This window comes from Hyaena hyaena, unplaced genomic scaffold (genome assembly GCF_003009895.1).
Source record: "Hyaena hyaena isolate Hyena2069 unplaced genomic scaffold, ASM300989v1 scaffold_584, whole genome shotgun sequence".
NCBI classification, from domain to species: domain Eukaryota; kingdom Metazoa; phylum Chordata; class Mammalia; order Carnivora; family Hyaenidae; genus Hyaena; species Hyaena hyaena.
This window is the reverse complement of record NW_024081205.1, coordinates 696,710-712,843: the sequence shown is the minus strand read 5'-3', so window position 1 is coordinate 712,843 and position 16,134 is coordinate 696,710. Positions and strand designations below refer to the sequence as shown.

The window sequence follows — 16,134 nt, the reverse complement described above, 5'->3', positions numbered from 1 at the left end:
ACTTCGGCTCAGGTCATGATCTCAGAGCCTGGAGCCTGACTTCGGATTCTGCGACTCCCTCTCTCTCTGACCCTCCCCTGCTCACGCTCTCTCTCTCAAAAAATAAAATAAAACATTAAAAAAAAAAAAAAAAAAGCATGTCCAGAGGCAGCTGGGTGGCTCAGTCCGTTGAGTGTCTGACTCTTGAGTTTGGCTCAGGTCATGATCCCAGGGACTTGGGATCGAGTCCCACATCGGGCCCCACACTGAGCGTTGAGCCTGCTTAAGAGTCTCTCTTTCTCCCTCTTCCCCCTCCCCTGCTTATGTTCTCTCTCTCTTTCTGTCTTAAAAAAAATCGTGTGCTGCTGATAATACCCGCAGTTTTTGGCTGACTGTAACTATTAGCCCCCCCTAGGAAACAAGCAGCCCACGCAGCAGGGCAGCTCGTGGAAGGCTTCCCGCGAGACCGCGGCTGGCGGTGTGGGCGTGGCTTCCGGAAACCGGAAGGAGCCGCAGAGCTGGGAGCTGACAACAGTGGGGACACGCAGGGCCGGAAGTGCGGGAGCCATTACCGGGACCCCGGAGGCCAACGTGCGTGGGGGAGGCCGCCGACAGCAGCCCGGCCCGTGGGAGTCCGTGCAGACCCCGGGATGCGAACAAGCCGAGGCTCTCGGTTCACAGCGTGCCACGCACAGCGCGGAGCCAGGCGGGGACTCGAAGGCAGGGGGGCGAGGGAAGGTTCTGTAGCGGACGGAGGGCAGGCTTGAGCGGTGCCCTGATCGCAGGCTGTTGGCACGGGGAGGCTGGGGGTGGCCGCCTGGAAGCGGGCATCCCACGTGCACGGTTAGGGGTGCACACTGGCTTCTCTGGCTGGTTTTAAGTCGGAAGTCGAGGCAAAGGTTAGGGAAACCGTCTGGTATCCATGGAGTCCTGGCCCTTTGGGGACCGTTGTTCCTGGCTCGCTGGGCTGGCTGCTGCAGAGGCAGGTCGGGGTTGTGTTCTTCCGCCTGCCGCACGGTCTGGCTCGTGTCCGTTTGTGTGTTCAGTCTCCTACCTTCCATATGGAGTTTAAGGGTGAAAGGTGTGGACACAGGGAAATGTAAAGGATCTAGTCTTGTAGGGGTGGTGAGGATTGATGGGACAGGTTCTGAGGACAGCTGGCGTTCTCTCAGAAGGTGACAGCCCCAGGATGTCACAGAGAGCTTTTATGCAGAGGGAGATTGGCTCCCTCAGACAGGGACGGAGCACCTGTGCTGGCAAGGGGGCGTGGTCAAGGAGATTTGGGGGTTCCGAGGCTCAGCCCAAAGCACCCCATCTCACGTTTTCGGGGGCCTCACCCCTTCCCCACCAGTTCCTTTCCTGGTGGGGTTGAGTATGTGTCAGGTTCTGTACCTCCCCAAGCTCCAAGTCAGGCTCCAGGCTCCTCCTCAGCCGCACGGTATAAACCACCTACAGTATAACTCGCCCATTTATACAAATGGGTATATAAAAGTGGACAAATCAGTGGTTTTTGGTATATTACATTAATTTTTGAAATTTGTGGTAAAACATAACATAAAATTTGCCATCTTAACCATTAAAAACATTTTTTTAATATTTATTTATTTTGAGACAGAGAGTGTGCGCGCGAGAGAGCAGGGGAGGAGCAGAGAGCCGGGGAGGAGCAGAGAGCCGGGGTGGGGGGGAGGGGCAGAATCCCAAGCAGGCTCCACGCTGTCAGTGCAGAGCCTGCCGTGGGGCTCGATCTCACCAACCATGAGATCATGACCGGAGGTGAAATCAAGAGTTGGATGCTTAACTTAATGAGCCACCTAGGTGCCCTGCTGGTTTAACCATTTTTAAGAGAACAATTCAGTAGCGTTAATTACATTCACAACGTTGCCCAACCAGGCCTACTATTTCCAAAACCTTTTCATCACTTCAACCAGAAACTCTGTGGCCACTGAGCAGTACCTCCAATTTTCCTCCCCAGCAGCCCTTGTAGCCTCTACTTTAATTTCTGTGTCTATGAATTTGCCTGTTATGGATGTTTCATGGAAATGGACTTGTACAATAGGTAGTTTAATGTGACTCTGGCTTTGAGCATAGTTTTCAAGGTTGATCCATGTTGTAGGATGTATCAGTACCCATGACTTTTCAGGGCCAAATAATATTCCATTGTGTGGATGCTTCACATATTGTCTATTTATTCATCCACTGATGGACATTTGGGTTGTTTCCACTTCTTGGCCTGTGTGAATTGTGCTGCTGTGATCCCTGGTGCACAAAATATCTGTTCTACCATTCCATTTTGGGGCTTATGTACTTAGGAGTGGAATTGCTGCGTCATACAGTGATTCTATTTTTAGCTTTCTGAGGAAACTTCATACTGTTTTCCACAGAGACTATGCTGTTTTACATTCCCTCCAGCAATGTATGAGGATTCCAATTTCTTCACAGCCTTGCCAAAATTTGTGATTGCCTATTTTAAAAATTATGGCCATGGGGCACCTGGGTGCCTCAGTAGCTGGGTATCTGACTCTTGATTTCAGCTCAGGTCATGATCTCCCAGTTTCTGGGATCGAGCTCCACATCAGCCTCTGCTCTGACAGCGTGGAGCCTGCTTGGGATTCTTTCTCTCCCTCTCTCTCTGTATTCCCCTCTCAAAATAAATAAATAAACATTTAAAATTTTTTTTAAGCTTTTAATTAAAAAATTATAGCTATCATGGTAGGTATGAAGCGGTATCTCATTTTGTGAGTGTGTGTGTATATGTGTGTTTTAAAGTTTATTTATTTATTTTGAGAGAGAGAGCACAAGCGGGAAATGGGCAGAGAGAGAGGGAGAGAGAGAATCTCAAGCAGGCTCTGCGCTGTCAGCACAGAGCCCTATGTGAGGCTTGAACCCACAACTGAGAGATCATGACCTGAGCCAAAACCAAGAGTCACTGCTTAACAAACAGCCATTCAGGTGCTCCCTGTGTGTGTTTTCAAAAATTTTTCAAATTGTGGTAAAATACGTATCACACAAAATTTACCATCTTAACCACATTCAAGTGTACAGCTCAGTGGTATTAGGAGCGTCCACGTTTTGTGCAGCCGTCATCACCACCGTGTCCAGAACTCTTCATCTTGCTAAACTGAAACTCCGTACCCATTAAACTGTCACTGTTGGCTGTGTTCCCTGCCGGCCCCAGGCAGCCCCCAGTATACTTCCTGTGTAATCATCTCCTATAAACAGGATCATATGGTATTTGCCTTTTTGCGGCTGGCTTATTTCACTTATTTCACCCATGTGGATGAATCTGGGTCGGAATCTCCTTCCTTTTTCAGGCTGCATAATACTCCATCCCACGTGTAGACCATGATTCATTTCTCTGTTTATCTGTTGAGAGGCAGGTGGGTTGCTTCCGTGTCTGAGACTGTAAATGGCGTTGCTACAGATGTGGGTGTACAAATTTGTCTGTGGGAACCTGTTTTTCAGTTCTTCTGGGTTTACACGCAGATGTGGAATCGTGAGATCATAGGCTAAATCTATCTTCAGTGTTTTGAGGAACTTCCTGGTGTGCAAGGGATCTCATTTCTTCACATCCTAATTCTTGTTATTTTCTGTTTTCTGGTTTTACTTCTGTTTGCCACCCTTCTGGGTATGAACTATATCTCACTGTGGTTTCGACTTGCATTTCCCTGATGACTGATCACCTTCTCACGTGCTCTTGGACCACTGGTCCGACTCCCCACTATTTATGATCACCACTGGCCCTGCGGGAGCTCGGGGCTGCAGCCACCTGCCCTCCGCCGCCTTGTGCCCACCTGCTCCAGCCTCTGCCACACCCAGTGTCGATTTGAGGATCACGATGCCACCACATGCCGTGGGCCACCGGGGCCTCAACTTCCTGAAGGAGAGGTCCTCCAGGGACTTCTCCAGTATGTGGGCGGCCCCTTCCCAGAATCCTGTGTTCAGTGGTCCTGGGGACACAGCCTGTGTATCAGGGTGAAAACAGGTGGCACACTCAAATCCGGGTTGATTGAGGTGAGTTTAAATAAAGGGAATTTTACAAAGGTGTGGGCAGGGCTTAGGGAAAATGAACAAGGCGAGTGAGAAGCATCGCCTGGGTGGCTCAGTTGGTTGAACATCTGACTTCATCTCAGGTCATGATTCAGGAGTTCAAGCCCCCGCGTCCGCACTGACAGCACAGAACCCATTTTGGTTCCTCTGTCCCCCTTTCTCTCTGCCCCATTCCTGCTCACACCCCCTTCTCAAAAATGAATAGACATTAGATGGGGCGCCTGGGTGGCTTAGTTGGTTAAGCATCCGACTTTCACTTAGGTCATGATCTCACTGTTCGTGGGTTCGAGCCCTGCGTCGGGCTCTGTGCTGACTGCCAGCTCAGAGCCTGGAGCCTGTTTCAGTCTGTGACTCCCTCTCTCTCTGACCCTCCCCTGCTCACGCTGTCTCTCTCTCTCTCCTAGAAATAAATAAAAAAAAAAAACATTAAAAAAAATGAATAGACATTAGAAAAAAAAAAGATTTTAACTGCCAGTTTTCCTCCTCTGCTGTCCTGGACAAACCCCCCTTAAAAAAAAAAAAAAAAAGACAAGTGAGGTGCATAGGGCCCTGGCAACGATAGGGACATCCCTAGAGCTGACGGGACAAGGGGATAGCAGTTCTGGAACCCAGAACGGGGGTGGGAGGGGTTGCTGAGCAGAGAGGGCCTCCTGAAGGGAACTGCAGCCGGTGGAGAGGGGTGCAGCCAACGCACAGAGAATAAATACCAGACCTCTCTCTCTTCCTCCCGTGTCAGGACCCTGCCCCGGTCCCTGAGGGCCAGTCTGTGGGAGGCCAGCAAGGGGGAGAAAGGTGGAAAGTGGGTCCGAATGGGAAAACGGAAGACATGTAGCACCATTCTTAACAGTTACTTTGTATTAGTCCAGATGCTTCTTGTCATGAAACACATGACAGACAGTGGTTAAACATCAGGAATTTGCTTTTCTCAAGCGAGAGCGCACAGGCAGAGATCTGGAGGTCTGCAAATGCAGGTTTTGCTCAGCAGCTCAGGAACCCTGAGGCAGGAGCTCTGTCTTTTTTGTCAGGGTCTCAAGATGGTGGCCGAAGTGCCAAGCGCCACATCCCCACAAGACTGCCACAGTGCAGGAAGAGTGGGACAGGGGCTTCCCCGGTCCCTCTCAGCCTCTACTGCTTCATTAATCAGTCTCCCCTCTGAGAGCGGGGTGGGCTGACTCTCCTCGGGAACCCCGTGTGGCTGAGAAGGGGGAATGGCTGTAGGCACTCCCTACAATGGCGATCGCAATGGCGGTCACTCTTGGTGACACAGAGATCACGGTGCTCCCAGGGAGTGCTCACCTCATGGTCTGGTTTATTGTCGAAGCACAAAACACAGCAGCGAATAGGCTCAAATGTGACCTGGTTGCTCTGAGCCTCCCTGGCTCACCTCTAACTGCGGAAGCTCTCCCTCCCTTTCAGGTAGCCTTCTGAGCCCAATTCAACCTGCGCTCAAGTGGGCCAGCAGTTTACCAGTTTACTTTAACAACAGATCTAGAGAGCCAGAGACTTCTGCTGCCTCTGTTTTCTGCTCTGGAAAAATCTCTGAGGCAAGGAAAATACAATTGGCTTGGCTACCTGTTTGGAACGAGGGAAGGAGAAAACCAAGAAGAAAACCCAGCAAATGTTAATGTTTCAATAAATGGCCCTGACCTGGAACTTAGATATGGATTCCTTACCCTCAAAGCCAGGGCTGACACTCAGCTGGGACCCCCTGGGAGGACCACAATGCCTGCTGGGGTATCAGAAAGCTTCAGGCCCAGTTAATGGGATCCACCCTCTATGTCCCCAGAAATATGGCTGCCTCAGCCCTTCCCCAGAGAAGGGGTTCCCCTGGGAGCCCTTCCACCTGTGGCCACCATCCCCACTAGTCAGGGCCCCTTGCTCACCTCTCGGGGAAGCATTTTGAACAACCCCCACAATGAGTGCACACAGCTCTTGTGTAGAACTAAAAATACAGATCAAGACAAAACTCCGGGCCAGTGCAGTTCCAGTCAGGAGCAGTGAGCCTGTGCTCTTCACTCTGGCCGGCCTCTCCCAGCATGACTGGGCCCTGGGGCCACAGCGCCTGGAGGCCCCGGGTCCTCCCCGCGCTGGCCACCTCACCTTCCTCTACAAACCACCTCATGGGTGAGGCCCTGGCCACCCTCCAGGACAGCAGCACTCTGTCTGCCCTGCCTGGACTATGGGACTCACAACATATGCCTGTTCCTTCAGTGTCTGTCTCTGTCATTCGGCTCCTGGCCCCATGAGGACAGGGTGCTAGATGCAAGTGAGCACCCAGCATCCAGACCAGGGTCCGCTGAGGTCACTCGGCCTCTATGTGTGGCAAATGTGTCACCGTCCTATTATATACAAGCTCCTTTTCTCGTTATTCTGGGATGATCCACATTGTTTCTTTTCTGTTTCCTCGTGTGTCATCTAATGGTGTGGAATCACGCCCCATTAAAAAAATTTTTTTTAAATATTTATTATTGAGAGACAGAGAGAGACAGAGCACAAGAGGGAGAAGGGCAGAGAGAGGGAGACACAAAATCCGAAGCAGGCTGCAGGCTCTGAGCTGTCAGCGCAGGGCCCGATGCGGGGCTCCATCTCGTGAACTACGAAAACATGAGCTTAGCCAAAGTTGGACACTCAACCGACTGAGCCACCCAGGTGTCTCTCAAAGCCCCATTGTCTAGGACATGAAGCTACTTACAGTTCCTTAAAATGTGAATTTCCACAGAAAGAGATTCAGGTGTTTGCCAACCTAACACCTGCTAGTGGCCTGCGGGGCACGATGCCCTTACCCCCCTACGCCGTCACCCATACTCAGAAGCTGCTTGGCTGGGCTGGTTTGAAGGTGACCCTCTGGATAATGCAGGACCTTTGTAGAATACTTTACTTGTGGGGGATACTGGATGAAAACACTCTTTGCTGAGAATCTGCAGCCTGTGTTCACCATACTGGGGGCCTCCCAGTGCCCACAGCTGGCATTCCTAAACCCTGGGGTGGCATTGCCTCTGATTAGGACCTGGGGTTCCTCCCTGTTGCACTGGCAGCAGCTGGGTCCCCGCCTCTGGGACAGGCAAAGGCTGCACAGAGCAGGGCTCTGCGGGGCCCGAGCTCCCAGCCTGGGAGCTGGCATTGCCCACAGAGCCTTCGGGATGCCAGGCACTTGCCAAGTCTTAGGGGTGACATTGCATCGGGGCAGCTGTTCTTTTCCCAGGGGCTGGGGCATCCCGGACTGAGAGTGAGGCCAGGCTGTGAGAGGGGCTTGGCCCCCACTTATCGCTCAAGGTCCTTGGATAACAGAGAGGGTGGCTCTTAGGCTTCTTGGGCTGGGCAGGGCCAGAGGGGCTGGGCAGGGCTTGCGGTTTCCCAGGGGACTTAAAAACAGGGCCCCCAAGGCAATCAGCCTACACCTTCCTGACTGCAGCAATATGGCTTTTCTTTGGCTTCTCTCCTGCTTCGCCCTTGTGGGGGCCGCCTTCGGTGGTGAGTGTTGGGATCCCAGGGGTGGGCCTGCTGGGCCTGGAGTAGGCTGGGGGGGGGGTTGGGCCGTGAGCCCCCAGTGGAAGGAGCCCAAGAAGCTCTGTCCAGGGTGAGCTGTAGGGCCTGGCCAAGAGGGAGTTTAGAGACCCCTTCCCTGCATCCTTGGGTCTCTGACCCAGACAGGCAAGCTGAGGCTGCAGGGAGCACAGGGCTCCTCCGGGGACCCTCTGAGCCCTTACGCTCTGAGACAAGAGGCTGCAAAGGACCGTCTGGGCCCTGCCGAGTTCTCCGGCCCAGAAGTGGCTTGGACAGGGGTGCTGTGGGCAGAGTGGGGGTGTGGTTGCAGGAGACTCTCAGTGCCTCCTCCTAGGATTTTTACTTTTTACGCCAGGCACTTGCAAAGCCCTTTATTTTCCATTAAAAAAGAAGAAATAATAAAAACTACAGAAAATAATATGCCAACCATGTGCCTACCATCAGGGTTTTGCAAATATTACCTTTCTGCAGACTGGCCTCAGGTATTTCTTTTCTTCTCTTTTTTAATTTTTAAAATGTTTATTTATTTTTGAGAGAGAGAGAGAGAGAGAAAGCACAAGAGGGGCAAAGAGAGATGGAAACACAGATTCCAAAGCAGGCTCCGGGCTCTGAGCTGTCAGCACAGAGCCCGACGCGGGGCTCAAACTCATGACTCATGAACTGTGAGGTCATGACCTGAGCCGAAGTCGGACACTTAACCGACTGAGCCACCCAGGCTTCCCCTGCCCCCAGTATGTCTTTTTAAAACAAAATAGATTCAGCTAGAGCTACCTTCTTCCTTCTGTCCTCGAGGAAGATGAACCCAATTCTGAACTTGCTATGTGGGTTTTACTAATTTACTACATATTGATAAATCCATAAACTCTGTACCAAAGTTGTATAAACTTTCACAAACAGTATTATACTCTACATCAATTTTAAAACATGCCTGGGTGCCTGACTGGCCGAGTCAGTGGAGCCTGCAACTCTTGATCTCAGGGTCAAGGGTTCAAGCCCCACGTTGGGCTTAGAGCTTACTTAAAAAAAAAAAAAAAAGTGCCTTTTCCCACCCACCTGATGTTTTAGATTTATCCCTGTTAGTGCGGAGGGATACTGTAAAGTACTCAGCTGTGTAAATACATTCTAGTTTAGTTCTAATGTTTTTGCCATTACAAAGAAAGCAATTAGTACGATGACATATGTTTTGGTGATAATGATCTGCACTGTTACCCAGGGGGCAGCAGGGTGGGCGCTGGCCTGGAGTAAAGCCTGTGTTACCATAGGGAGGGGGGGCTCCTTGGTGGTCGGGCCTGCACCAGCCTGACTTCCCTCATGCAGGTGCTGAGAAATCCCCTAGTCCGGGCACAGCAAGTGCGTCATGGACATATCAAGTACACCTGTCTTTTCTCACCCTCTGTGACAGTTCAAGCCCTTGTTTTGTGATTTCCCCACGTGTCCTTGTATGGTGCAGAGTCGAAGTCCTGTTTTATTAAATAATTAAGAAACTAAAGCTTTTTACAATGAATAGTTCCTGAAATCTCTGGAAAAGAAGTCAGTGTGGGCACAAAAGGGTGGGACGTACCGGTTCCTACCCCCTCCAGCAAAGTCAGAGTTCTGGATTCCCCGTGTACTCGGGGTTAGCCGATTTCACTACCTCCCCACCCCCAACAGGCGAGCTTTGACCTGTGGGGTTAGCGTCGGGTGCTCCCCAGTTAACAGAGGAAAATGAGCACTGGCGATTCAGTGACACCCTGAGGTCTCTCATGGCAAGAAGGGTGGGCTTGGGCGTCAGCCAGGTTGTCTGATTTCTCAGTCTATTTTCTGCTCCTTCATCAGGAAGGCCCCGTGGCGTCCGCATCCCTGGCGGAGGGATTGGGGGTAGAGGCTTCCGTGGGGACCCTCGTTGCGAGAGGTTGAGGCCTGGAGGGCGGCAGGGGTGTGGGGTCCTGGTGGAAGAAACAGGAGTTCTGCAGACCGGCTCTGGGCCTCAGCCTTCTCCCGCCTCCCCCCCGCCAGGCTGCGGGGTCCCTGCCATCCATCCTGTCCTGAGTGGCCTGTCCAGGATCGTCAATGGGGAGGACGCTGTGCCAGGCTCCTGGCCCTGGCAGGTGTCCCTGCAGGTGAGGGGGGATTTCTGCGCATGAGTGGGGGCCACACCGGGGTATTGGCCTGGCTGGGGCCAGGCCGGGGGCTGCTGGTGTCCAGCCAGCACTGACCTCTCCATCTTCCTCCAGGACAGCACTGGCTTCCACTACTGCGGGGGCTCCCTCATCAGCGAGAACTGGGTGGTCACTGCCGCCCACTGTGGTGTCAGGTGAGGCCTGGGCGGGGCTCAGGGTGAGGAGGGAGCAGGGCCCTCTCCCAGCCCTTAACCTCCACGTGATTCCTCTAGGACCTCCCACCTGGTCGTGGCTGGGGAGTTTGACCAGAGGGCAAATGGGGAGAACATCCAGGTCCTGAAGATCGCCCAGGTACGCCCGAGCCCTGCCCCGCCAAGGGCGCTGCTTGAGAACGCAGGAGCCCGGAGTGGATGGGGCTCGCCTCCGAGTTCTCACTCCGGGCTCCTGGGGGTCTCCTTCCCACACGGGGGCCTCCAGGAAGAGAGCTTGTCTCCTTGAACCCTGCATATTTCTGACTAATCCGAGGGCCTAACTTTGTGGTTTTGGTTCCGCTCCACAGGTTTTCAAGAACCCCAAGTTCAACATGCTGACAGTCCGCAACGACATCACCCTGCTGAAGCTGGCCACGCCTGCCCGCTTCTCCCAGACCGTGTCCCCTGTGTGCCTGCCCGCGGCTTCGGATGAGTTCCCCCCTGGCTTGCTGTGCGCTACTACGGGCTGGGGGAAGACCAAGTACAATGGTGAGCATGACCTGGTCTTTTCACTCGGGAAAAGTGTCTCGGGTGGGGCTGTCTGAGCAGCAGGCGTCCGCAGGTGGGATCATTATGGCTTTTCCTTTCTTTTTCATCTAAACTGCTACACACTTTGAAATCTTTCCATTTTTTAATTTAAAATCCTCTTAAAAAATTATGTTTTGAGAGAGACAGAGACAGTCTCTGAGGGGGGGACAGAGAGAGAGGGAGACACAGATCTGAAGCAGGCTCCAGGCTCTGAGCTGTCAGCACAGAGCGCGACGTGGGGCTCAAATCCATGAAACCTGGAGATTTCATGACTTGAACCAAAACCAAGAGTTGGACGCTTAACGGACTGAGCCACCCAGCCTCCCCCAAAACCCTCTTGATGAAAAGGGACCGCACATGAATAAAGATGAGCTTAAATACCATGCACCTGAAGACGTCGTTGCTGAAGAAACGCCTAAGCACCAGCAGGTGGCACTCGCACCAAGTTGCCTCGAGGTCCACGCGGCCCTGTTTGCAGCCTGGACTCCTCTGCAGACTTGAGGGGGGCGCTTGTGTGAAGCTCGCCCTGAAGTCTGGGCGGGGAGCCGAGTGTCCAGGTGCGGTGCGGGGGGGGCCCCGAGAGTGCGGCTGGGTCTCCCCTCCCCCGGCTGCTCCCCCTGCCGACGAGCCTCCTGCAGAGTCGCGGGTGCTCCCGCCGCGGCCCCGGCTCGCCTGCTGGTCCTTTAAGCAGAAGGCGGCGGCCGGCAAGGGGCAGCAGCAGGAGCGTGCTCCCCTAGCTGCCACCCAGAGCAGCGGGTCCCCTGCAGCGTCCCCATGAAAAGGACGACAGTCTCCTTCCCGGGAGGTGAACGTGCCCTCCGCCCACCGCCCGGGCTGCCAGGGCAGGGCTGTCGGCTGAACTACCGCGCTGGAAGCCCCGTCACCCCTGCCTGGGGTGGCATCAGAGACGAGGGCGTCCCGCAGAGGCTGTTAGGTCTGAGCGAAGGTGGGCAGCTCCGTTTCTGAGGTCCTCGCGATGCGGAAGGACTAGGACAGGGCCGGGTCTCCAGGCGCCGCCGGTCTCCACCCCGGGGTGGGCAGGCCGGGGGGGGGGGTGTCCTGACCGCCACCCCCCCCCGGCCTCCTGTGTCCCTCCAGCCCACCAGACCCCCGACAAGCTGCAGCAGGCGGCCCTGCCCCTCCTGTCCAACGCCGAATGCAAGAAGTTCTGGGGCAGCAAGATCACGGACGTGATGATCTGTGCGGGGGCCAGCGGCGTCTCCTCCTGCATGGTAGGGCCCGGCCCCGCCCCCGCCGGCCTTGCCCCGCCCCCGCCCCGCCCGCCTTGCCCCGCCCCCGCCGGCATTGCCCCGCCCCCGCTCGGCGCAGGGGTCCGCTCCACCTCCCTCTGGGCGACTGCGGTGGGGGTGGGGGTGTCAGCCACGTGCCCCAGGCCCACCAGGAGTAGGCGACACAGCCGGGGCTGCCCCGTGGCCCAGGGCCCTGCCCAGTCGCTGTGCCCACACTGGTCATCTCTCTGCACGGAGCCTGCGCTCGGGCAGGTCAGGGCACCCGGGGCCGCGGCACCCCGCGTCAGGCTGGGAACCAGGTCCTTTCTCCTCCTGCAGGGCGACTCGGGCGGCCCCCTGGTCTGCCAGAAGGACGGAGCCTGGACCCTGGTGGGCATCGTGTCCTGGGGCAGCGGCACCTGCTCCACCTCCGTTCCCGCCGTGTACGCCCGCGTCACCGCGCTCATGCCCTGGGTGCAGGAAATTCTTGCTGCCAACTGAGCCTCTTTTTCCCACCATCCCAACCCCGAGTGTTTCCAATAAAAGCATGTGAAGGGAGACACTGCGTGACCCTGTGTCTGTGCGTCTGGGAGACGCGGGCTGCAGCACCACTGTGACCCAGGGGCGGCGTTACCAGCGTCCTTCCCGGTTAATGCTGCTTTCTTAGCGCTCTCTGTTCCATCCTCCCTGCTCAGGTCTCCCCTGCCAGGCAGAATTGAGTCTCTACCTGCTGGATCCAGCTTTACCCAAGGAACTTTCTAGAAGGCCGCGGTCCTTGGCCAGGCCATGCAGTCCATAGCTCTCCGTCCTGTGCTCCAGGCACCTTCACCTGCCTCTGCACACTACCCTTTGCCCTTCCCTGCCCCGGCTGGACACACACTAACCAGCGCAGGTGGAGAAATATCTAGTCTGGCACCAGTGTTTGGCACCTGTGCCCTCCTTGTCCTCTGTATTTCTGGGATTCAGCACTTAAATCCAGAGGCCTGATCAGACTCAGCGCCAGTCCCCTTGGCCAGGCTGTAGGTGGGGGCGGGAGTCCTTCCTCAGGAGCCCTCAGGACTGGCGGGCTGTCTTTCTGCAGGTGAGCTGACGCTGACGCGCACCACGTGGGTCTGTTGGTTCTTTTGGGCCTTGCACGGTGGAGGCAACTTAACGTGAACACTCATTTCTCATATATTATCTGGAATATTTCCATAGAGACGCCCCCATCTATCAGCCAGCTACCCAGTGGTGTGGTTGGTTTAGCACATGGAGGGTAAAGTTTACTTCCTTTTCCTTCACAGACTCTTTTCATACTTTTTTTTTCACTGATTTCCAGGATAATGAATTTGTTCTCTATCATCCTCCAAAGGCTAGCCAGTTCATTATGTGGGTTTTTTTTTTTTAATGTTTATTTTTGAGGCAGGGGGTGCGGGCAGGAGCAGAGAGAGGAAGACAGAGGATCTGAAGCAGGCTCCAGGCTCCGAGCTGGCAGTGCAGAGCCCGATGAGGGGCTCGAACCCACAAACTGTGAGATCACAACCTGAGCCACAGTCAGTCGCTTAATGCACTGAGCGACCAGGTGCCCCAATTTTTTTTAAGTTGCACCCAGTGCAGAGCCCAACACACGGCTTGAACTCAAAGCCCTGTGCTCAAGACCTGAACTGAGATCAAGAGTAGGACCCTTAATGGACTGAGCCACCCAGGTGCCCCAAGTTCATTATGTTTTTGTGTTTTAGAATTATTATGTCATTCCTGTGGATTTAAACACATATGAGGGTTTTGATCCATTGTGTTATGTCCTTACTGAAGCTCAGATTGTGTCCCCTCAGCCAGTGGGAGCTTCTCCCATTGGCTCAGAGGTGTTGTCACGTGGCCAAGTAGGGGCTTCATAGTTTCCTTGTCCGATGTGAAACGACGCCTCAGGCCTGGAATCAGCTCTCTGACCAAAAATTCCTGGTGTCTCTTAGTTGGAAAAGGAATTTCAAGTCCACACTCTGGGTGTGGGGGATGCTCATGGTTATCGTATTGTTTCTAGGCCTTTCCAGTAGACAGAGCAAGGAAATGCTTAAAGGTAAATAATTTGAAAGTTGAAATACCTCATGAGTTCACACTGGTATTTCAAATCCAAGGTGAAAGCTTGTTTTTCTTACCTGTAAATAGAGTACACTGGCATGTGAGAATGAGAAGCCTCACTCTCAAGGGCCCGGGGGCTGATGGAATTAGAATATTCTAGATTTCTGCCTTTGCTCCATCACATATCACACACGACAGCTGTGGGAGAACAATACTGTCTTCACCAATATAATGAGGGAAAACAGTTAAATTGTATTTTGGTGTCCTCGATTTAAAAAATGTTTTAATGTTTATTTTTGAAAGAGAGCAAGAGAGCACAAGCAGGGGAGGGGCAGAGAGAGAGGGAGGCATAGAATCTGAAGCAGGCTCCAGGCTCTGAGCTGCCAGCACAGAGCCCAACGTGGGGCCCAAACCCCGAACCCATGAACCGTGAGATCATGACCTGAGCTAAAGGTGGACGCCCAACCAACGGAGCCACCCAGGCGCCCCTGCTGGCCCTGGTTTTAAAGCGTTGTTGGACCTTTCAGCCCTTGAGTGACTGTGAATTCGGGGCTCACCGCCAGTCTTCGTGGCCGTGTCTCTGCAGCCAGTTTGGTGAGGGAAGGTCATTCTCTGTAAATTTCTTAGGAAAGGCCCGTGGGATTAACGCTCTGAGACTGTGTGCGGCCAGGGCCGTTTGTGTCCAAAGCTATCAATTTGTTGCCTCTCCGCTCCCTCGAACACCCAATCTGCCATAGTGGATGGAACTCCTGAAAGCATTTCTTTTGCACACTGAACACAATCCCACATTTGTTCGTAGAGGGACGCTGCAGGAGGAAGGCTCCTGCAGTTAGAGGATTGGGTCAAGATGGCAGGAGTGAGGGTGTGCACGGGGCTCTGTCCCTCCCCCAACACAGAGTCCACCCAACATGGAGACAATCATGCCTCCTGCTCTCTGCACACCTGCCTTTCTTCTGCAGCGCTCCTCTCTTCTGTCACAAACTGTCCCTCTTCTTGGCATGTGGACACCGGCTACTCTGGCCAGTTTTCCACAGCAGCCGCCCCATTTTGCAGTGTGTGAGGGTTCCAATTTCTCCCCATCCTCACCCTTTTTAAAAAAAATTTTTTTAGCAGCTGGTTCCATGGTATAATGGTCAGCACTCTGGACTCTAAAAAAATTTTTTTTTTTTAAATCTTTGTTTAGTTTTGAGAGAGAGCGAGAGAGAGTGTGTGTGAGCGGGAGAGGAACATAGAGAGGGAGACACAGAATCCGAAGCAGGCTCCAGGTTCTGAGCTGTCAGAACTCACAGACCATGAGATCATGACCTTAGCCGAAGTCGGACCCCCAACCAACTGAGCCACCCACGCACCCCACCCTTTTTAAAAAAGTTATAAGCTCTTGGAGTGCCTGGGTGGCTCAGTTGGTTAAATGTCTGACTTCAGCTCAGGTCATGATCTTTCAGTTTATGGCTTGAACCCCACTTCCATCTGTGTGCTGACAGCTCAGAGCCTGGAGCCTGCTTCGGAATCTGTGTCTTCCTCTCTCTCTGCCCCTCCCCTGCTCTTGCTGTGTCTCTCTGTCTCTCAAAAAATAAAGAAACACTAAACATTTTTTAAAAAAATGAATAATCGTTAAAAAATTTTAAATTATAAGCCCTTATTCTATTTTGCTAGGAAATTGCTTTGAATATGTAATATTTCATTAATTTGATGCTCTTGTTAATGAAATAGCTTTCTTAATTTCCCTTTCAGAATGTGTGCGATAGGTGCAGGGATACACAACTTCAGCTGATGTTTGCATGTTGCTCTTGTTCCCCAAAACTTTCCTGAAGTTATTAGCTTAAATTGCTCTCTTGCCAATTCTTCGGGATTTTCTAGTTAAAAAAACCTTTTTTATGTTTATTTATTAATTTTGAGAGAGAGAGAGAGACAGAGCATCAGCAGGGGAAGGGCAGAGAGAGAGGGAGAGAATCCCAAGCAGGCTCTGTGCTGTCAGTGCAGAGCCCTACCCAGGGCTGGATATCACAACCATGAGACCCTGACCTGAGCTGAAACTCAGTTAAACACGTAACCAACTGAGCAACCCAGGTGCCCCTAATTTAAAAAAAAAAATCTTAAATAGGCTCCACGCCCGACGTGGGGCTTGAACTCAAGACTCTGAGATCTAGAGTCACATGCTCTACCGACTAAGCCAGTCAGGCGCCCCTGGGATTTTCTGTATGTAGGATCAATTCATGTGCAAATAGAGATAGTTGTACTTTTCCCTTTCCAATTTCCATGAGTTGTTTTTTTCCCGTCTGAATTGTTCTGGCCATACTTTCCAGTACAGTACTGGTCAGCAGTGGTGAAAGCAGGCGTCTCTGTCTTGTTCCTGATCTTAGGGGAAAAGCTTTCGATCCTTTAGCATTGGACACAATATTACCTGCGTGTTTTTCATAAATGCCCTGTATGATTGAGTGAGTT

The 16,134-nt window shown here is 53.0% G+C and overlaps 1 protein-coding gene across 1 annotated transcript; it reads left to right on the top strand.

The window, feature by feature from the left end:
• Positions 1-522: 522 nt before the first annotated feature.
• Positions 523-12,195, top strand: LOC120248190 (chymotrypsinogen B-like). Its single transcript, XM_039256431.1, has 7 exons — positions 523-699; positions 9,526-9,629; positions 9,744-9,823; positions 9,902-9,980; positions 10,189-10,369; positions 11,507-11,640; positions 11,977-12,195. Exons 1-7 carry the CDS (start codon positions 630-632, stop codon positions 12,136-12,138), a joined length of 810 nt encoding a protein of 269 aa, XP_039112362.1. The 5' UTR covers positions 523-629; the 3' UTR covers positions 12,139-12,195.
• Positions 12,196-16,134: the final 3,939 nt, after the last annotated feature.

Bases quoted from the DNA above. Each gene is read 5' to 3' on its own strand.
- LOC120248190 (XM_039256431.1), top strand. From the start codon at position 630: ATGCGAACAAGCCGAGGCTCTCGGTTCACAGCGTGCCACGCACAGCGC. The intron at 9,630-9,743 runs GTGAGGGGGGAT...ATCTTCCTCCAG, and splicing joins CCTGGCAGGTGTCCCTGCAG to GACAGCACTGGCTTCCACTA. The intron at 10,370-11,506 runs GTGAGCATGACC...GTGTCCCTCCAG, and splicing joins GGGGAAGACCAAGTACAATG to CCCACCAGACCCCCGACAAG.